Source organism: Neophocaena asiaeorientalis, unplaced genomic scaffold, assembly GCF_003031525.2.
Source record: "Neophocaena asiaeorientalis asiaeorientalis breed wild unplaced genomic scaffold, Neophocaena_asiaeorientalis_V1.1 scaffold348, whole genome shotgun sequence".
NCBI classification, from domain to species: Eukaryota; Metazoa; Chordata; class Mammalia; order Artiodactyla; family Phocoenidae; genus Neophocaena; species Neophocaena asiaeorientalis.
The window spans coordinates 2,758,668-2,782,224 of NW_020172672.1; the positions used below are offsets into that span (position 1 = coordinate 2,758,668).

Here is a 23,557-nt window from a genome sequence, read left to right on the forward strand (position 1 = left end):
AAAAAATTAATGTTTCAGGTAGTGGTGATTAACAGAACTTTCTGTGGTGGTGGAAATATTTTATAATCTGCGCTGTCCAGTATAGAACACACTAACTACTAGCTTCTGCTCACTCTGGTAGCTGTGGTAGCCATGGTAGCCACTAGCTGTGTTACGTAGCTCTTGAGCACTTGAAATACGGTTAGCATGAATGAGGAACTAACATTTTAGTTACTTTACTCATGTGTGGCTACTGTCTTAGACAGTACAGTTCCAGAGTGTGTTCTGTTACCATAACCACAGCTTTAAGCAATAAATGAAGTATTTTTTACTTAGTCTTATTTCATGGTTACAGTTGACCCTTAAACAACATGGGTTTGAACTGTGTGGGTACAATTACATGTGGGTGTTTTTCAGTAATAAATACTATAGGATGACATGATCCGTAATTGGTTGAATCTTTGGACGCTGAACCCTGTGGATAAGGAGGAGCACTATAAGTTATACGCGGATTTTCAACTCTGGAGATTCGGCTCCCTAACCCCTGCGATGTTCAAGGCTCAACTCTACTTCAAATTACAGCTCTTTTCCCAGTCTGCAGCAGGATTAGTCTTGTTTTATAGACATCAGAGAAACCGCTGCGTTTAATTCAAAGGATTAGAGAGAAGTTGATACTCATGAAAATGATAAAGTTACTGAATAAGGCCATTCTAAGTAGCATACTTCTTTTAATTCCTAAAAGGTCTAATAATAGTGCAGAGTTGCACTGAACATTATGTAGAGAACGACATATAATAATTATACTCAGAGTGTTTTCATGAGTTTCATCAGTTTAAATTTGAGTGTTATACTAAGAAAGTTAAAATTCATAGTGTTTTAAAATATATATAAACATAAAATGAGTTAAGAATATAATATAGTTTCTTAATTTTATCTAATTTTTAGATAATTTTAATAACATTTATAATCACAAAATACTAAGTATTTTTAAATTTTTGTAAAATTCAGAAAAGACTATAATATCCCTTGAGAAATTACTGGTTTCCAAATTATTTTTATGGTTTTGTAAAACGATGGGCTCTTGTAATGAAACTTTGGTATGAATTGGAAAAGATAAGAACAAAATTCACTAAGGGAACATAATCATTTTAACTAACACCTGTATATAAAGCCTGTGGCCTTATTTCAGAACTGTGTAGGCTTTTGATAGAAAAAACACTTTATATATGAATTATATTTCTTCTAGCATCTCAGCAGTCATTTTTATTTCACTTGATTGGGTCACTGTTTTTTATTCTGGTTTTCTTCACTAGTTTGTGATTCTCTTTTGATTCAAAATTGTCATCTTGGTTGCATTTGATAAAGATTCTTTGGTTTTCAAGTGCATAGAAATTTTGTCTTATTGTGAATTTGAGATGCCAGAATATTTGAAAGAACAATTCTAGAATAATTATATCAAGGTTATTTATAAAAATGCATATTGAACTAAAAAATAGGTTTTTTCTATGAGGGACCAGCTACAACCTACATATATTTAGTGTACTTGTGACTCTTCTTTGCTACTTTTTTCCTTATACTAGAACTTTGTTGTCTTGAGGTGGAAAGGTGTCACAGATTGGTTGCTTTACGTATACATAGAATTTTTTCTGTGTTCATCACCATGAATCAGATTTCTAAAGACCAGAAATTTTAAGCTGGCAGTATGATCTGCATATTTTACAAAGTTTGTTGGCTCTTTCTTAGGTTACATTGAAATCTTTTTTTTTTTTTTAATTAGTTTTCTATATTGACTTCTAGCTCTTGTTTTCTCTTTTCTTCCCTGTAATGTCTCCCCAATCCATGTTTTTTCCTAGCCTTCAAGATGGTCAGCAAGACCAGCAGTCCACAGCCCAGGTCAAAGTCCAGTCCCGCCCCCCTTCCCAGGCTGCAGTGCTCAGTGCTAGTGCCTCCTTGCTGGTGAGAAATGGGAGTGTCCACTTAGAAGCATCACATGACAATGCATCTGCTGTAGGCGGCAGCAGTTTGCACGATGAACTTGGTACGCAGGCCTTATATAATCTTGGTGACGTAAAACTTTGATGTGGCAGATAATGGGTAACAATGATTACACTTCTCTCCTGAGATAGCTTCATTTTGGAACTATGCATAAGAGCACTTTTTTTTAGGATTTGCCCTGTGTATAAGGAAAATTTGATATTTGCTTCTCCCTTTTCTGTTTCTTTTAACTCTTACTCTACATTTTCTTTTGAGCATGTCCGTTATTAATGGTAAAGTATTAATAAATGTTCATGCTTTACTGTCCTGTTATAACGATTTGGGCAATTTTATTATTTCTTGGCATTTGTACCATGTGGTGAAATGTTGAGTTTTAAAAAATTATTTTGATTGAACCTTAATTTCTCTGAATTCTCTGCTGCAGGAAAGGCAAAAGTACTTTCTAATGGCCTATTACTGTATAATCTTTCTTTTAAGTATTCTATATTTTACTTCAATGTCTATCATCTGAAATAGGACTTACTATAATTCTAAATGCAGTATTCTGAGGACATGATGGCTCTATACCACTATCAAATGACTTTATAAAGTTTTTTCTTTTTCCTGTTAATACATCTAAAAATAGAAATATAAGTTATTAAATAGTTAATTCTCAGAGAGGTGGTATAGTTTAAAGCCTCAGTAGTGCCTTAAAAAGACAGTATTTTATACTGGTTTGTTTTCTATTTCTCTGTCCAGTTCAGCTCTCTCGTGCTCAAAATGCAGATTAATAGCAATTTAAGTAAATATAATGAAGAAGAAAATCCTGTTATTCAGAAATACATATTTCAAAGTATTATATTTGCTAATTACTGTGATTTTGTTTCTCCATATTATAACTGTCTTTCACTTATAAAGAAGATAATTTAGTTGATGCTTTTACTAGAAGGATGGATGGTATAGGGTGCCCAAAATAGGTATAATAAAATTTCATATGCTATTTATTGACTCTTTACCCATTTTGTAAAAACTCTTAGTTACAGAGAGAATTAGTAAGTATTAGATATGCATATTGATGAAAATTGTCATCTTTAGCAAATCTTATAGAAAGCTGAAAATGGTCGTCTGAGGTATTTATACATTAGAATGTACGGTGATTTCTAAATAAAATGAGAAGGCAATAAAACATTTTAATTTTAGAGTGCTTTTGCTTTTGAGTTTGTAATTTGAAGAGGGCAGGGAGTCTATAAAGAGGGTGTTTGAGAAGAGTAAGGTAAACTTTAATTTAGTTACTTGCTTTGACTGAAAGTAGGGATGCTTCTTTAGTTGCAAATATATTGAGTAAATAGTATCTTTTTATTGACATTTCTCTTGGGTTAACCCAAAGTTCCTATGAACAGAGGACTTGTCAATTTGTATGTGTAAAATTACAGTCACTATCACCATTGTCCATTGATCATTTGGTAGTAGATTAGCTAAGCTTAGTTTTAATCCATTTTGGATTTTTAAACTCTTGTCAGATGAAGAATAAATTGAACCAGTAGGTGGTTTTCCTTTGTAAAAATTCTTAATTTGCTCAAAAAACTTGCTAAGCAAGGTTTAGTTATAAAGTTCCATGCTTAAACCACATGCAGATTATTGAGAATATGTACATATCAATTTAGCATCTACTGGTGAATATTCAGGATATTCTCTTAAAATTTGGATTTTATCTTTTGTGTTAACTGCTTTCTGATAGTTCTTGGCCTGTGGTAATTGAATGTTGCCAAATTGAATGCTTAGTAATAATTAGCACAAAACACACAATCAATGGACAGTGTATACCTGTTCGTTTCATAGCACATAAGGTTGGCCAAAACAGATTCTAAAAATGAACTGCAGCTGAACTTGAAGGAATTGGTGGACACTGATTTTTTAATATATTCCACTAGAATATTTTTGTTGCATAGTTTAATTTTCTACATGATTTTAATTAACAATTTTGTGTGAATGAATTTGGATACTGTATACTCAAATATGTTGAAGTTAGCCATGATATTCCCTGAAAGTATGGAGTATTTACAAAGGATTGCTTCCTTCCAAATTTAGCTTCTTCAACTGAAAATTTTAAATGTATAATTTTTACATGTGAAAATTTATAAATACACATAAATAATACATTTATATAACACACTCATACACATACACACTCAAACTTACATATATCCACTTATACATGTTTGGATGCATATAAATGTTTTTATGTGTATACATGTATATGTTGTAATTGTGCGTTTACTTTTTAAAGTGAGGAATATTAGCCTTTTTTGATGAAAGGAAACTTGCAGTCAGGCATTATTTAATTCCAAGCCTAGGTAGTTTTCCTTAACTATGTTTTTGACATTTTTACTCTGTGGTGTCATAATACATAACCACATCCATTTCCTATAATAAACCCTGAGAATCCTTATTTTTCTGTTGCATTTTATCTAGCATTTCAAGATTATCAGGTAGCATTGGACGTGGTGGAAAAGTTCATTGACGATGGCATTATAAGGTTTTATTAGTAGCTTAATCAGCAGAGAAAAATACATTTTCATCATCCATTTTCCACAGGCATAATAATTGTTCATCATAATTTTAAAAACTGAATTATAAGTGTATAATTTAGAACCTGGTTGGAAAAATTTGGATGGCTTCCTTTCTCATTTCTAGACTTCATTTCCATGGAAACTTTGTTTAAATAATTATGTAAGTGATGGGTAAGTTTTGAAGTTAAAATCTTTGAAAAGGAAATTACTATCGAAGAATTTCTCAAATCCTTCAGTGTAACATGTTATTCTTTTTTGTAAAAACCACATTCTAAAGGTTAATTTTCTTTTTATCAGCCTTTTGTTGAACTTACTTGCAGTTGATTTCATACTATAGTCTGAATTAAACTGCAGTTTTACTAAATAAAACAAGCTTTTGCTTATTACCCAGGTAAGTCACACAAGAGACAGTTTTTATGTTAATCCTGGCTTCCGCTTGTGAATTAAGACTAATAAATTGATGTAGTGATGAAACAGGTTATTATAATTGATAGTTAAGCTCTTAATATATATCACATCTCAGAGGAAGTATTCTAGATGGGATCAAACAGGAAAATTTGTCTTTTTTTTTTCTGTGTATGAAATTAGTGGTGGTGAGGATATGTTTTGAGAAGTATATATAAAATTATTTTCATGTGAAAAATAAAAATACTGTTACAGGCAAGAAATGAGGACAATAGAGTTCTATGTTTATCAAGACATAAATGTAAAATATATAAATATCATAGGTAGTGTTCCTCTGAATTTAAGACTTTCTTAATTTCATTAATGTATTAGAGGTTTAAAGAGTAATGAATTGATTTTTCTAAGGTTTTTTAAAAATTTCATTACTGTACAAGTATTTACAAAGAAGGTATTCTTTCTGATAATCCGCTTTACTACAGAACTTATTACCTTGAAAATGTGATCAGCTCTAGAAAAAGATTTAATGGAAATCTGGCAACACCCTATTGACCTTCTTAAGCAGTTTCTAGCAGCTATGCGTTATTAAAGAGAAATACAATTTGGAGGCTTTAAAATTTTTTTTTTTTAAAAAGCGGAGACTCAGATGATCTATAATACTTTCAGTGATTTTTATGTTAGTCTTAGTGTTTAAAATAGATTATATTATTATGGACTACTCTGTAACATTTTGGGCTCTGTCATTAAGTACTTCTCATTACTATAAATACAAAGTCAAGATGGCTTTAAAGGGACCTTGGAGTCCATACTTTAGTCTCCTGTGTTATGGTAGATCTTTTTCATTCATCTAAACTAAAAGTTATATTCTTTTTTGCAACAACCTTGATCTTACCCTTTATTGTTGTTTTTGAATACAAATTCTATTTTTTGGACCTTTTTTGCAGGGGAGGGCAACACAAAGTATTTATTTATTTAACATCTTTATTGGCGTATAATCGCTTTACAATGGTGTGTTAGTTTCTGCTTTATAACAAAGTGAATCAGCTGTACATATACATATATCCCCATATCTCCAGTATTTATAAATGAAAGTAAAATGTTTATTTTTATGGAAACAGTAAAAATGCTTCATTATCTCTGGAAGGAAGAAGTATTAAGAATTTAGGGGGATGTATTCTATTTATACTTTTTGGTGTAAGGATGGGAAGAGCATGTTCTAATACAAGTTTACAAATACTGGAAAATAAAATGAAGAAAATTAAGTCATCTGCAGTCTTACCACTCAGAGATAGTCACTATTAACATTTTATTTTTATTTCCTTTCTTTTTTAATGCATACATGTATATGCTTTTCTAACACAGAACAGGGATGATGTTGTATGACTTTTATGTCACGGTATGAGTTTTGCTTCTTGCTGTTTTCTCTTAGCACATTTGAACATTTATTCATGTTGTTTTTTAACTTATTCTTAAGAGACTGCGTAATATTCTATCACTGAGAGCTACATGAAAGGTAGTGTAGAATAGTGAACTCTAGAGTTAAACTTCCTGGCCTCAAATGCGAGCTCTACCACTTCCTAGCTGTGTGACCTTGGACAAGTTATTTTCTCTCCCTGTGCCTCAGTTTCCTCATGTATCAAAGTGGGGGACAGTCATAATATTTCATAGGTTTGCGGTGAGGATTATACCTATTAAAATATTGAAAGCAATTAGAACAGTGCCTGGCAATAGTAAATTACATAAATAATCATCACTATTATTGTTAACATTATTATTTATTACAATTTATTTAACCAGTTAATTAACCCCATTGTTAGTCTTCAAGATGATTCCTGATATTTTCTATTGTAATAAACACTCTGCTGAACATCCTTTGCACAGCCCTTTCTGTACAGCTGTGATTATGTCCTTAGGACAAATACAGTGAAATGGAATTATCCGTCAAGGGGACTTTGATGAATACTCTTAATTGCTTTATGGAAAGCTTGTTTACACTTTATCTGGCAGGGTTTGAGAGTGTCTGTTTTATCCCCACAAATATTAAAATTAAAAATAAACCTAGATAAATTTTATCTACTCTAACCGTCATTTCCTGGAAATGCTCAGAAGTTTATCATTGTTACTGTGGAAAGACTACCGGCATATTATTTTTAAAAGTTTGGGATGCTTGAACTACTCTAGGAATTTTACAGTAGATAACAGAGACTGGTTGAGATATCTGATTTGTCACTTGCCAGTCTGTGTTGTAAAGAATTCATTGAAGCACTATATTAACTGCTTCCTAACATTAACATTCTTAAGATTCTAAATTAAATTTGACTAGTATGTGCATTAGTTAGAATATAGGTAGAGTCATTAATGGAGAGACCTGCCCTCCCTCATCCCCCATCAGTGACTGAAATTAGAGAGAAGTTTACATTTCTCTCATAACAGTCTGTTGGGAGCTGTCCCTAGCAGATGGGTTGGTTCTTTTATCTTCCACATATGGCTTCCCTGCTTGGTCCACAGTGACTGCTCCAGTTGTTGACATATCCCCCCAGACAGCAGGGTAGTGGGGAGGGTGGTGCTAAAAAAAGGTCAAGGACAGCTAGCCTTTATCTTTCAGACTGTGACTTGGGAAATGTGCCTGTCACTTTCTCCTGCCTTCCATGGGCTCATACATAGTCACGTGGCAACTTCTAGCTTCAGGAGAAGCTGGGAGAGGTCTCTAAGTAGATAGACATAGGCTCAGCTGAAATTCAGCGAGGGGAAGGTCCTATTTTTAAAAGGGATAAGGACAAGATGCATACTGGAGGCCAGACATCAGTCTTTGCCACAGTAAGACAATAAACGCTTCAGATCAGTAAGATTAAGATCAATGACCAGCTAGAAAAGTTGAGAGTTACAAGTAGCTTGCAATTATGGGCAAACAGCTCAACTTTGCTCATAATTTTTAAAATTGCAAATTAAAAATAGGATTATGATATTTTTCATCTACTGAATGTGTAGTGATGTCCATTGTTGGAAAGGGTCTGGTGAAATAGTCCACTACAAGATTGAACATTTTTGGAGGGAGGTTTAGAAAAATAGACCAAAAATGCCAATATATTTTAATCCACAAGTTTCACAAAAATGCAAAGATATATGTACGTGGATATTCATTGTAGCATTGCTTGTAATTTGGAAAACTGTAAACAATCTAAATGTCTGTTACTAGAGAAACCCTGATGTATTATTCATGAACATAACTGTAATGTTCAGAACTTGATATATATGTGTTATCGACATGAAAAGGTAAGCTATTTAGTAAGCAAAAGAAGTAAATTTTAGAAAGTGCGTATGAAGAGAATGATCCATTTGTTTTGGGACAAAATGTAGATAAAAATTGTTCAGAAGAACACAGAAACTGCTCTTGGCAGTGGCTTTCTGTGGGGAGTGGGGAACTTTCTTCGTTTTATATACTGCTTTTGAATCTTTCGGTGCGTCATATTTTTAAAATGAAACACAAAAACAAAACAACAAATGTCACTCATTCTCCAGAACCTTGATTAGTAACTTGTGGGAATTTCACTGACTACATGCTGTCTCATGTTCATCCATCTACTTGGTCTTTTACCTGACTAGTCTTTCTTTTCCTTGTTTGTTTTTAAATCAGCTTTGTTGACATATAATTTTGGCATGATAAATTGTGTTCATTCAACATGTACAATTTGGTGAGTTTTAACAGATGTGCACGTCTGTGAAATCCCACAGTCAAGATACAGAACATTTTCATTATCTTCAAAAGATTGTGCCCCCGTTGCAGTCCGTGCCTCCTCTGCTCCTGGCCACAGGCATCCACTGTGTGCTTTATGTCATTATGTTTTTCCTCTCCTAGAAGTTCATATAAATGCAGTCACACAATATGTCGCCTTTTGTGTTTAGTTTTGCACTTAGCATGGTGCTTCTGAGATTCATTATGTTGTTAGCAGTATGTTCCTTGTTGCTGTGTATTCATTCTATGAGCTTGCTATATATTTTATATTCATTCATCTGTCAATGGACAAGTTTGTGTTGTTTCCAGGTATTGGCTCTTGTGAATAAAATGTCTAAAATGTTTTCAAAAGTAATTTTATATTCCCTCCTGCATGTATGAGTTCCAGTTGTTCCCATTCTCGCTGACATTTGCTGTTTTTGGCCTTTTAAATGTTAGCCCTAATGGGTGTATAACGATATCTCATTGTGGCTTAAATCTACATTTCTCCTGTGAGCAGGGATGATGAGGATGCTTTGGTGTGTTTATTGACTATACATATTATATATCTTCTGTGAAGTGTGTCCAAATCTTTTACTCAGGTTTAAAATCAAGCTGTTTGTCTTATTATTGACATTTAAGAGTTCTTTTGATATTTTAGATACAACTAATGTGTCAGATACAAATTACAAATATCTTCTCCCATTCTGTGACTTTTTTTTTGTTTATTTATCTAATCATTTGTAATGTCATCAATGTCATTGTTATGGATTATTTTACCAAGATGAGGAGGACTTGCCCTTTTGAAGGAGATGTGAGATGATGAAATTATATCAGAATATGAACTTGTACATTCACTTCTGGAAGGTTCACCTGATCTGGGGATTCCACTTATTGAACTGACATGTTGTGTTAAGTCAGAACTAGCGAACAGTGACCATGGCAGTAAAATAGATCAGTATGTGAATCTCTTTCACTGTTACCAAGCAATAGACTTTATCTGTCTTTTCTTACCAGTACTCAAAAGCTCTCTTCTAAACCAACCTCTTTCTTCTCGTTTCTACCCTTTTTCTTATTCTTCTCCTGTTTTAAAAACCTAGCACAGCATTGCCCGTTCTAGGAAGAAGGGCTGGTTGTCAGTGTTGAACAGGAGCAATATAGTGACTTGATTTCCATTTAGCACGAGAGAGAGATTTTATAAGAGTAAGGCTTTTGGTCTAGGACAGGGATTGGCAAACTGTGGCCTGGTGACTGTATCTAGCTTGACGCTTGTTTTGTAAATAAAGTAAATATTTATTTTATGTGTTTTCTGTGGCTGCTTTCACGCTACAATGGTAGACTCGAACTGTTGCAACAGAGACCGTCTGGCCCACAAAGCCTAAAATATTTATTATCTGTCCCTTTACAGAAAAAGTTTGCTGATCCCTGGTCTAGCGAGAAACAGGTCCGTAAACCTGTAAGCAGCAGTAAAATGAGTCATTTCTGTCTGGGTGAAAACTCATGTTTCCTCAGAGACTCACAGGCACCACTCATAATAAGGGGGGTGCTATCCAAGAAATTGGAACTTGTCAAGGCCTTCTCTCTCAGAAGTGTCATGTATTCACTGGAATGGCATTGTGAGCCCAATACTCATCACCACCAGAAAAAGACACTTTCCGTAGAGTACTCAGGTTCGTCACAGAGATGTGTGCAGTCCCCCAGTTGTCTTCTAAAAACACTGTAAAGCTGCCTCCCTTGTCTCCATCTCTCTTTGCTCTTGTAGGCCCTCCTTGCGCTAAGAACAATGCTAGAAAAGTGAGAAGTCAAGCAGTGTATCAGGGTTAGGCTTGGAGAATGCAGAATGAATGGGGGTGTAGGGTGGGGATCTACAGAAGGAAATCGTCCAAGAAATGTAAGAGGCCTTCTTTGTCGTTGGTGCTAGGAAGATTGGAAGAACCCTACGGATGATTTGTCCTTCTGGTAACCACCTCTTTCTAAGATAAATAAGTGAAATGAGAGTGACATTAAGAATGCATTAAGGGTTTCTCACAATATTAACTGAACTTTGTGCTACGTGGTGAGGATTTTTATTGATAGGACTAATTAGAGAAGCTCATTAATTTCTGTGTCTTATCAGTGTTCTGCCAGTGTTTATTTTGGTTTTTTGTTTTTTAATTAATTTATTTATTTTTGGCTGCGTTGGGTCTTCGTTGCTGCGCACGGGCTTTCTGTAGTTGCGGTGAGCAGGGGCTACTCTTCGCTGTGGTGTGCGGACTTCTCATTGTGGTGGCTTCTTTGTTGCAGAGCACGGGCTCTAGGTGCGCGGGCTTCAGTAGTTGTGGCTCGCGGGCTCTAGAACGCAGGCTCAGTAGTTGTGGCGCACGGGCTTAGTTGCTCCGGGGCATGTGGGAACTTCCTGGGCCAGGGCTCGAACCCTTGTCTCCTGCGTTGGCAGGCGGATTCTTAACCACTGCACCACCAGGGAAGTCCCCAGTGTTTATTTTGAATTTGTGACTTCAGGGAAATGCTTCAAGTGTCCTTGTTCCTTAAATCAGTATTCAGTTTTACTTATCTTCTTGTTCATCACTTATGTATTGACCTGTGGTTACTGGAAATTCTCCCACCTCAAGAAAAATAGGGTTTTGTGTAATTAAATTGAATTTTTGAAGACAATAGCAGTCATTATTGAATATTTGAAACAGAAATACCAGGTGCCTTAACTTTTCTTTATCTTAGAGATGCTGTATCATGGCCAATGTCATTATTAAGTCTGAAATTCCAGCCTCCAATCTTGTTTGTCAGAAATTAATGTTTTTCTTTTAAAATCATGACAGAGCCATACTGTTAGAGATAATTAGTTATGACCTGGGAGTTGAATTATGAGGAGATAACTTAGTTTATAATCATAATGCATGTGAGGAGGACATATTTCATTGATGTTTTACCTTCTTCCCAGTTAATATTCATTAGAAATAATATTTAAATGGAAGTATTTTTCTAAATACAGAATACTTATTAAAATAGGGTTATTAATAAGGGCACATTTACTTATTAGTTCAGAAAGGTTAACTGTGATTATGGTTTTAATCTCAAATGAGGTATATGTCAAGTTGTTAGGTTTGCTAAGAAGATTTGTACAATTTAAGATATTATTAATTTTTATAAACCAATAGCAATATGTACATATTTCTGTTTTGGTTATTTTTGAAGATGTCTTTAGTAGATTATTATATTCATATATTAAAATGTTACTAAGTTTTTCTCTGAAACCTTAAGCTAAACACTTTTTAGTGTAGTTTTTTTCTGAATTATCTTCTGAATAAAATTTGTTACTTCTGAAGTGCTGTCAGCTGCCAAGCCCAAAGATGTAAGAGGGACATAGGATCTGTTCTTTTGGTGGAGTTGAGTTGGGACTACACCGTGAAGCCTTAATACCAAGTTAGTTTGTTCTGACATATGACATGTATGTTTTTATGAACCTGACATGTTTGTAAAGTTAGTAGGTAGACAGATGCTTCTTAGGGAAAAAAAAAAGCACTGTTGAAGTCATGCACATTTGTTGTAATTATAACTGCCCTTTTCTTAGACATGTTTTATGCCTTGTTTAAATTTTACTCCTTGTTACTCCGTGGTTTGTACGCATTCAGAGTTGTAGATTTGTAGTTGTAGGTTTATGTAGTAATAAAACTACTCAGTTTTCCCAGCTTTCTTTCTGAAAAGCTCTTGGGGGGGGTTATTTTTATTTAAAATGCACCCATTTCTATATAAGTTTCATACTAGGCATCTATACATAAAAGACAACATAGTTGCAGTAATGACCTAATCATCTTTTACTGTTTCGTTTGAAAATTACAAAGAGTAATATTTTAGTTGATTTCAGTTGCATATAAATATGTATTATTTTTAATATCCCAAGAACAGGACTTATATTACTAAAAATCCCATGGAATGCTTAAATACTCAGAATATACTCCAATAATTTAAATTCTACTGAATATAGAATTAACTTATTTCAAAAATACACACAAATTATGTGATATAAACACAAATATTTATGCATTCCATTCTTACTGGATTTCACACAAGCCCGCCCAGCCCTGTTACTCTGATTGAGTCACTTAATATGGTTTTATAATTCTGCATTTATGCAATCTGTGATTTTGATCAGGTGTTTCTTTTTTTCTGCTAATCTAAGTTAATTTTAGCACAGCCCATCTCTGATTATCCATGCTAATAAGTAAGGAAAGAACACAGCATAAAAAGTTACAATTTAAAAATAATTTTAAAATCTCAGTCAAGGCAGTTTTTAACTTTTTTCTTTACTAACAATTTCTGCATCCCACCCTATCACTTCAAAAAACTCTTATCATTTCATTTTAGTTCCCTGCTCTGGTTTCTGTTAGAGGTGCGAAGAGTGAGTAACTCATGGCTAGAAGACGGGGGTAAAAAGCAGAGTTTTAGATAATCTACATGCTCAGTAATCCTCCTTTGAAAAACAGCAAATGAGCTGAGCATTTCATTGAATGCCTTTTCCCCTAATTTATCTCAGGAGTATTTTGACGAAAAAAAATGCTCATAACAGAAAACACCATAATAGGATAAAATATTATGACATAGAAAGTACTCAAATAATCCTGTTTAATAAAGTACTTTTTCTGATTGTAGTCCTTTTGACGAAAGAAGTAATTGTTGAAATGTTCTGTGAACCCTTGGTTGTATTAGAATATTATGGGGGCCTTTTATTGTCATTTTTCAAGGATTTCACTTAAATAAAAATTCTTATTGTATACTGTTTTCACTGTAGTCATGGAAAAGAAATCTTTTAGCCTTGTCATCAAGTTGAAATTGCCCTTTAGATTTCTCATATTTATAACCTCAGTAGTTCTAGCTAGTAAAACAAAAACCTCATAAATACTCAAAAGGCAGTCTGGACTAGATCCAAACAGTTGCAGTTATATGCCTCATCTTATTGTCCTACTAGAAATTTATATTCATTTATTTATGCTCCCTACCCACCATTGATATGGCTTACCATAGATCTTCAAAGTACAGCGTGCATTTCACACAGTATTCAGGTTTCTAAAATTCCATTATCAGAAATCATTTTAAGTTATACAGTTCATTTTAAGAGAGTTTTTTTTTTTCAAACCTATATTCTTTGCAACCAATAAAATTTCTAAGCCTTTTATCAGTTCTGTAGATACTTGGCTACAGAAAATGGTGTTCCTAAATCCTTTCATACAGTTCTTGTAGAATCATACAGTTATTAATGTTCACTGAATACTGTAGTTTGTCACCAACATTATTATACTTCATTCATTGAACTTCCTTAGATCCATATTGATACTTTTCATTTCTTCTTAAAAGTAAAACAAAACCATAAAACTCTGAAGGTAATCACATAAATTTGTTGTCTTGCAGTTTGAGCTATCTTAAAACTTAAGCAGCCCTCCAAATGGCTACTCACCACTTGTAAGTAGTGGTCAGGTGACCTTTAAACAACATTCAGTTTGTTTGTATTATAATTTGAATTGAGAATGTGCTGGGAGGAGAAAAGAGAAGGAGACTGCTATTATGAATCTGACTTAAATCACTTGTAACACCTGATTATGTATGTTGACATTTTGCCCCACTGTTTAGTATTCCTTTTCAATTCACATCATGCTGAATTACATGTAGATCATTGTTTTTTAAATATTTTGGAAAAAGAAGGTTATAGTACATTTTCTTAGATTGTAACAAGCTTAAAATTAGTGTTTCATGAAGGAAAATTTCTGAGTATTCTAATGGCTTTTTTAAAAAAATCATTTATTTGCTAGGTAAGTTCTCTTCTACGCTTTATGAGACTGGTGGCTGTGATATGTCACTTGTGAATTTTGAACCAGCAGCAAGAAGAGCATCCAATATCTGGTATGTGTGAAGTCATATTAGGAGAGTGTATGTACTTGCATATGTTTGCCGTTTTTAAAGTTTGTAAACGTTGAGATAGAAAAGTTATTTTGAAAACATTTGTTTATATTGGCTTAAATAAATTGTCATTATGCATTTGTCACCAAAGAATTAAAGTAGAATTTTTTGCTGTGGAAAAAAAGAAAGCTGTTATTCTTAAAACAAAAGCTATTATGAATTTAAAAAAAAATTAAGTAAAAATTTCCTGTAGATCTTACCATGGGACAGCGGTTTCCCGCAATTTCAAATTTAACTATGTATATATATTGCATGATGGAAAAAACTTATTAGAAAAATATTTACACAGCTAAGTTCAAACCCATCGATTCTCTTTCTTTGTGTAATTTCAAATTTTTATTTCTGTGTGAGGGTTTTGGTCAAGTGTCTTTTTAAATGATTATCTTTCATTTTGTTTTAAAATGTGTTTACCAGCTGTAAGAAGGAGGAATTTCTTAAAATATGGGTCATATGTTGCATTTAGTTTCTTTTCTCTCCTTCCTTCAGGAAGGAATTATGTAAGATAACACAGAAGTTAGGAGAAAAGCAAATAAGAAATAGAAATCTTGATCATATAACATAATCAATTATAGTTTAGAATGTGTTAAATTTTTTTCTGAAATTTTAATCTTACTCATCTATTCAAATTGCTGCATTGAAATTCACTGTTGATTGATTAGCTCACTTTTTTTCCACAAGAGTCATTTGATTCTTATTTTAGAACTTCCATTTAATAGTGGGACACACCTATTTATATGTTACATATCTATGGGCAGTTTTTTCAGTTTTGAGGGTCTCTTTAAAGCAATAGGATCTTGTGATCACTTAGCTTAGCACGCTGAAAAGCTAGAACATTTCAGAAACTGTACTCTTTAATAAAGCTCCTTTAGTCCAGTTTCAGAATTCACCCCCTCAGAAATGATTGGAGTGTTTAGATGATTTTGTAGCAGTGGAAGCAATAGGAGGATGGAGCAATGGGAACACTTTATTATGTTTAATATAGTTCAAGATAAGAACAATTCCTTACACCATAAATGTGGTAAGGTCTTAAGTTTTGAAATCTAAATTTGACTGAACTGTGGAAACTGAATTGTCACGTTCTAGACTGTTATATCATAGGTTAAATTTATTATGGCTCCTGGCAATATGTTAATTGCTTTCTTAAACAATTTTCACAAGAACTTTGTGATAGAGGTACTTTTATCCTATGTTACCAATGAGGAAACTGAGGTATAAAAAGGTTAGATAACTTGTCCAAGATCTCATTCAGTTGTTGAGGTGATACTTTGACCCAGAGGCTATGCTCCTAATCACAGCTCTAGGAAAATTCGATTTTGCACTTTGAACTTTACATGGAAAAGTAGACAGTGTAAGTATCATGTAATTGTTAATAGACTTATTTTTCTTTCTACTACTTGACAAGCTGTTTATTCCCTAAAGTCTTCTTCATTTTTCTTTAGTGACACGGATTCACATGTATCCAGTTCTACCTCAGTTCGATTTTATCCACATGATGTGGTAGGTTTTCCTTTATTTTTATAAAATGCTGTATTTTCAGATTAAGTAGCTGTACAAATCAGAAGACTGATGAGGTTACAACATATCAATTTTGTTGAAAACTGGCAAAATCACCTCTGCTGTCCCATAGTGGATCTCTTCTCATAAGTCCTTTGTTAAGAAACAAACAAGCGTAAAGCACCGTGATGTTTAATTAGCTATTTATGAATCAGTAATTACACTTTTGAGGGTACATAGAGGTCTGTTTACTCACCAGTGTCATAATCTGGTTGTGCCGTTTTTAACTGTGCCATTTTAAGACTTCATTTTGAACATTATGATTTTGGTACATAGCTAACTGATTAGGTACTTATCTACTAACTGTTGGTTAACTATTATTTATTCATATACCAGTGTGTGTACTTAGTGATGTTATCGCTGTATAAAAAATTGCCCTATGAGAAGCAGTGGGTATATTTTAAAAAGATAACACTGCCTTTGTGTGATGTATATCAAAATATATATATCGAGGTTAGAAAAGATGAAACAGTTGAAATCCTTATAAGCAATATTTAAGAGATATGAGGTACGTGTAGATAAATTTAGTGCCAAAGAGATTAATTATTAGCGGCTTCCTGAAGATGATGAGTTGTGAGCAGGGTTTTAAAACCATAGATGTGAATTGGCACAGAACGGTAGTTTTCAGCATTTGGCAATGTCTGGAAATATTTTTGCTTGTTACAACCAGGGGGATGCTGTAGGTATCAAGTGGGTGGAAGCCAGGGATGCTGTAAAACATTCTACAGTGGAAAGCGTAGCCCCCACCCAAAGAATTATCTGGCTTGAAAGTAGCTGTAGTGCCAAGATTGAGAAACCCTGGCATAGAGGATAAGGGAAAAAAAGTGTTTGGGGAGATATTTGTCAATGCTTAGAGACAGAAATGGCTGTTATATATAAGAAGCATATTTTCTTGACGATACCCCACCCCTGTGTAGGAAAAATAAAGACTGTCCCTACTCTTCTGCTGCAGTGTATTCCTGGAAACTCCACAGGAAAGCAGAAATGGGGAAATGATTACGGTGATCCCTTGGTATCCGCAGGGGATTGGTTCCAGGACCCTGTGCGGATACCAAAATCTATGTTTGCCCAAGTCCTTTATATAAAATCGCATATTAGTATTTTCCACTGTTAAATGGTATGAGAGTCTTGAGACAGCAAAATGCTGGCTAGTGCTATGCTAAATGCAGTAAACTTTGGATTCTTTCAGAGGAAGGGGAAACTGGTGAATGGATGAGTTAAAGCTGAAACAAATGTAATGTGGTAATATCCTGTATAGCCTCAGATGAGCAGCCTGCCAAAACAAAAATAAAGAAGTGTGGGAGGGATTTGAAAACAGCAGTAACAGTGATAAGAGACTGTACGAAGAATTGAGATTTGAAGGCTTTGAATCCAGTGCAGAGGAGCTTAGATTTGACACAGTAGTGAGGTTCATAGCTTAATGAGAGAAGAGAAGGGGTAGGGAGAAGGGAAGCCGCTAATGATTCCCTGTTGGTGATTTTAATGGATTCACTAGCTATACAATCATAAAATACTAAAATTTCAAATACTTCCTAGTAAAATCTTTCCAAAAGGCCTTTGTTGTAGTTCACTTCCTTTTGTCACCTTCTGTAGTTTCTAACAATCATAAAATATCCACAAGAGTGGACTAGTGTAGAGAATTAAGGAGGTTTAGATAATTTGCAAGCTGATTGCGTAGCCCTTGAAGCATGACTTGATTATAGATACTTTAAGCCTTTCAATGCCGATTTTCTTTTAGCTCTCTCTTCCACAGATTCGATTGAACAGACTATTGACCATCGATACAGATTTGTTGGAGCAACAAGACATTGACCTAAGCCCTGATTTGGCAGCTACTTATGGTCCAACAGAAGAAGCTGCCCAAAAAGTTAAACACTATTATCGCTTTTGGATCCTGCCCCAGCTGTGGATCGGCATTAACTTCGACAGACTCACACTTTTGGCCCTGTTTGATAGGTGAGAATATAGTGTGATATTAAAGATATATGCAGATTTTATTTTTATGAAATGTATTAAATTACCCATTGAGTATTTGACTTGGTTTCCATGTTGGAAGGTGTTTTCTATTTTGGTTCTCTTGAGATAAAATTTAAGTTAGTAAGGCTCCCAAACATTGACTCTCCCAAATCCATTAAAAGCTTTTTTTGTGGCAATTTTAATATGTTTATTTAAAAAATGCTTTTATCATTAAGAATCATGCAACTGTACTTAAAAGCCAGAGAATTTGAGGTGTTAATGACCATAAGGTTATATGTAATATGACTCTAACTATAAAAGGTATAATAGTAAACAGTATTCATCAATTATGAACTTGGTGACCAACTGCTGCTTCTAGTTGACATGGAGTAACAAAGATTGGGTTTACTCTTCTACCTGAAACAATGAAAAACATAAAATGCATGAAACAGTGGTTTTCAAGACACTGGAAATAAGACAGAAAAGGACCGTGATTCCTGAGAAATGGGAAGCAAATTATGTGAGCCCACCTTACTGCCTTAAGAGAGTCCCCAGGCTGTGGTACTTAAGTAGAGTCCAGCAGACTTCCTGAGTTGAGGAGGTGGAGCTCAGAGTCCAGGGAGACTAGAGCAGCTCAAGTCTGTAGGATAGAACATCAGAGAGAGAGGATTGCTGCTCAGAGATAACCTCAGAGACTTCTCGTGGGTCTCCTCAACTGTTCAGCAGAGTATTGGTAAGAGAATGTATATGAGGAAGCCAGGGTCAGAATGATGTGAAAGGAACAGGGGGACAGTGCCTGGCACACAGGGCTGGGGATAGTGCCTATCCCCACCCACCATAATAATTAATACTTTATGATGCATTGTGTAGGGTACTCAGGAATGTCTTGCCTTAGAAGTGCGGAGTAATGAGCCCTAGCATGAGCACTGCTCCAGACCCACCTAGCAAGTCATAAAAGCAAGACCTGAAAGGATCAAACTGTTCCCAAGTAGCATAACAAAGCTCAACAAGATTTGTAGAAATCCAGAAATTCTCACCACATAAAAAGTTAAGATTCACAATATCTGGCATCCAGTCGGAGACTACCAAGCATACAAAGAAATGACGAAATGTGATTTATAATGAGGGAAGTAAGGAAACCAACCTGTAACTGCCACTGATATTAGAATTAGCAAAGTCATTAGACAGTTATAAGTGTACTTCGCATGTTAATAAAAATTAAGTAGAGATATGGAAGATATGAAAAAAAAAAAGACCCAAGTCACACTTAGAGATGAAAACTAAAACGTCTGAGATGAAAAATACAATGGATGAGATTAATGGTAGATTAGACATTACAGAAGAAAATGTAAGTGAAGCTGACAGCATGGTAGTAGAAACTATTGAAAATGAAACAAAGAAAAAAGAATCATTCTCCTACTCCCATCCCCCAATGAAAAGAATATACAAAATGAAAGTAAACCAAGGGAGACAGGAAGAGAGAAAAAATTTTGAGGAAGTAATGGTGGGAAACTTTCTAAATTTGATGAAAACTACAAATGTACACATTGAAGAATCTCCATGAACCTCAAGTACAAGAAACATGAAAAAAACTATACTAAGGCACATAATTGTTCAAAACCAGTGATAAAATCTTAAAAACTGCAAGAAAAAAAAAAGATGTAGTTTGTACAGAGGAACAAGAATAAGGAAGACATCAGATTTATTGTTGGAAAAAATACAAATGAGGAGAGGATGGAGCAGCATTTTTAAAGTATTGAAAGGAGAAAAAGACTCAACCTGGAATTCTGTAGCCAACAAAACTGCAAAAACCAAGACGAAATAAAGACATTTTTGGACTAGGAAGAACTGAAAGAATTTTTTTCAAGCAGACCCACACTACAAAATATATTACAGGATGTCTTTCAAGCAGAAGGATAGTAATACCAACTGGAAATATGGACCTACCCAAAGAAATAAAAGATCACTGTAAATGGTAAGTAACTACATGAATAAATATATTAAAAATTTTCTTACTAATTAAATCTCTTTGAGACATAATTGGATGTTTAAACAAAAATAATAATGGGGCTTCCCTGGTGGCACAGTGGTTGAGAGTCTGCCTGCCGATGCAGGGGACACGGGTTCGTGCCCCGGTCCAGGAAGATCCCACATGCCGTGGAGCAGCTAGGCCCGTGAGCCATGGCCGCTGAGCCTGTGTGTCCGGAGCCTGTGCTCCGCAGTGGGAGAGGCCACAACAGTGAGATGCTGGCATACAGCAAAAAAATTTTTAAATAATAATGATAATAGTAATGATGATGTATTGTGTGATTTATAAGATAAGTAAAAGTAAAATTCATGACAATAATAGCATAAAGGACAGGAAGGGGCATATAAGAGTATACTACTATAAGTTTCTTATACTGTATATGAATTAAATATAAGTTGCTTATACTGTATGTATACTTATACTATGTCACTTGAAGTAGACTGTCATAAAATGTATACTAAAGCAACTACTAAAGTAACAAAAGAAAGTTATAACTAGTAAGTTAAAAAAATAAAGGAGATAAAAGAGATTCATAAAAATTACTCTCTTAATCTAAAATAAGGCAGAAAAGGAAAGAGATCAAAAACAGATTGACAGAAGATAAATGACAGTATGATAGTTGGAAAAGTCAGAAATTGTCAAATTGGAGAAAAAAAGCAAGACTCAATTCTTTGCTGCCTACAAGAAATGCACTTTAAATATAAAAACAGAAAAGATATACCATGCCAACACTAAACACAGTAAAGCTAGAGTGGCTGAATTAATGTCAGACAAAGTAGATTTCAAAGCAAAGAATATTACCAAGGTAAAAGGAGGTCATTTTATAATGATAAATGGTCAATTAATGCATAGGATTTAACCATCCTAAATGTTTCTACATCTCAAACAGTGCTTTGAAGGAGAAGCTGATAGAAATAGGAGAAATGGATAAATTCACAATTATAGTTGAATTCAACACACCTCTCTCAATAATTGATAGAACAAGTATGTAGAAAATCAACAAAGATATAATTGTCAGCCAACCTAAGTTGATTGATATTTATGGAACACTCCACTCATAACCACAGAATACACATTCTTTTATGTGCACACAGAACATTTACCAAGATAGACCATATTCTGGGCCATAATATAAGGATCAAATTTAGAAGGATTTGAGTCCTATATAGTGTGTTCCTTGACCATGGAGTTAATTATAAATCAGTAACAAAAGAACCTTGGAAAATCCCTAAATATTTGAAAGCTAAATGCATCTAAATAACTCATAGATCAAAGGACAAATCAAGAGGGAGATTAGAAAATATTTTGAACTAAATAAAAGTGAAACACAATCAGAATTTTTGTGATGCCACTAACAGTACTTAGAAGAATTTATAGCACTGAATAAGAAGAAAAGTCAATTCAGTGACTTCACCTTCCCCCTTAGGAAACTAGAAAAAGAAGATCACATTAAGCCTAAGAAAGCAGAAGAAAGAAAATCATAAAGAGCAAAGCAGAAATCAGTGAGGACACAGAAGACAGTAGAGAAAAATCAAGGGAACCAAAAAGCTCAATTAAAGTAATATACTTTAGCCAGGTTGATCAGGACAAAAAAAAAAAGTTACAGATTACCAATATCAGGAATGTGAGCTAGGATATCACTACAGATTCTACAGGTAATAAATGGATAATAAAATATTTTGAGCAGCTGTATGTAAATAAATTTGACAGCGGACAAATTTCTTGAGAGATAAAAATTACCAAAGTTCTGAAAGAAATACAATATCTTAATGTTCCTATATCTATTAAATAAATGGGCATTGTAGTTAAACACCTTCCCATAAAGAAAATTCCAGGCCTAGATAGTGCCAAAATAATATCCCGAATCAGTGAAGTGGAGAAAGGATAAGCTTTTCAACAAGTGGTGCTAGAAACACTGGATTTCCATATGCAAAAAAAAAAGAAGAAAAGAAAAAGAAAGAATTTGTTTTATTACCTTGCATCATATTACAAAAATTAACTCAGAGTGGATCATAGGCCTAAACGTGAAATCTAAAACATAAACTTCAGAAAAAAGCAAAACGTAGGAGAAAAGATTTGTGACCCTGGATTAGGCAAAATTGCACAGATGTGACATCAAAAACAGATCAATGAAAAAACAAATTGATAAATTGGATTCATCAAAATTAAAAACTAACAAAAGCCGAAGGGAGAGCATGTGTTCAGTGACAAGCGACATGGACAGAATATAGTGTTAACAGGGCTGACAGGGATCATTGGATTCGGCAAATCTGGAATTCCACAACTGCCATTTAAGAACAAATGAAAATACCAGTGTTTCATTTATTGATTTGAAATTACTATTGAACTTGTTTTAATCTGGGAGAACTATCAAGTGAAATAGTACAGAGATGTTTGTGAATTTTATTTTTTAGGTCAATTGATTATAAATTGGGCATTGATGTAATATAAAGAAATAAAAATCTTCTTATGTTTATGAAAACAATTCTTTATTAAATATGTAGAAAGATTTTAAGACAGAGGCCAGCCCAAATCCTTCCACCCAGAGAGAACCATTATTAGTAGTACCAATTGATATATTGTCTTTTTAAACCTGTATATGTATGTTTCTTAAGTAATAGAACTTGTATCTTCGTATATAGTTTTGTGTCCTCCTTTCTTTGTATAGCACATGTACTGAGCATGTTCTTGTGTCAGTAAATATTCTTTAAAATCAAGAGTTTTAGCACATACTTAACATTTTGTGAATCAAATATCCCCAAGAAGTAAGATAGATTCTTATTTTTTGGCATGATTTATAAAAGTCATCTTCAGGGACTTCCTTGGCAGTTCAGTGGTTAAGACTCCACTCTTCCAATGCAGGGGGTGCAGGTTTGATCTCTGGTCGGAGAACTAAGATCCCATATGCTGTGCAGTGCAGCCAAAAAATAAAATAAATTAAAAAAAAATTATCTTCATTGTTGTATGTAGTATGTTGAACATCATACTGCTTCTCTTACAGTGTCAGTTTAGTAAAATATAGAATTGTCTGAGCAACTTTGATAGAGGCAGCATTGATGGTCTATCACCGCCTTCATTCTCAACATATGTAAGAGCCTGTGTTTAAGTAATTTTAGTAAGATTTCTGATTATTTCAGGTGATTTAGACATGGGAAATGAAACCACTTGGTATCAAAATTTGGTTACAAACTTTGTCATATAAATGTTTCCAATTTAATTTTCTAGAAACTCTTTTGAGATTTTGTTTTTCGAACTTGTTTCTTTGTATATTTCCTTTATTTGCCATTCAGGTTGTTCAGTTATTTGGCAACAAACTTGACAGAGAAGCAGATGATAAGAAGAGTAAAGTTATAACATAGAAATTGAAACTGTATTATGTATTGTAATAAGAAATTCACAATCCACTGTAGCATGCTTTATTTGCACATAAGAATG

General features: G+C 34.0%; 1 protein-coding gene across 14 annotated transcripts in view; it reads left to right on the top strand.

The window, feature by feature from the left end:
• PCNX1 (pecanex 1) overlaps nt 1-23,557 on the top strand; it is a 247,314-nt gene that overhangs the window by 70,679 nt on the left and 153,078 nt on the right. For 11 of the 14 annotated variants that reach the window (XM_024739610.1, XM_024739614.1, XM_024739619.1 and 8 more), the window contains exons 8-11: nt 1,833-2,017; nt 14,436-14,526; nt 16,023-16,080; nt 17,876-18,093. In XM_024739610.1, coding sequence (XP_024595378.1) covers nt 1,833-2,017; nt 14,436-14,526; nt 16,023-16,080; nt 17,876-18,093 — 552 coding nt within the window. The remainder of the gene's footprint in view (nt 1-1,832; nt 2,018-14,435; nt 14,527-16,022; nt 16,081-17,875; nt 18,094-23,557) is intronic. The other 3 variants (XM_024739609.1, XM_024739621.1, XM_024739622.1) reach the window with 3 other exon arrangements.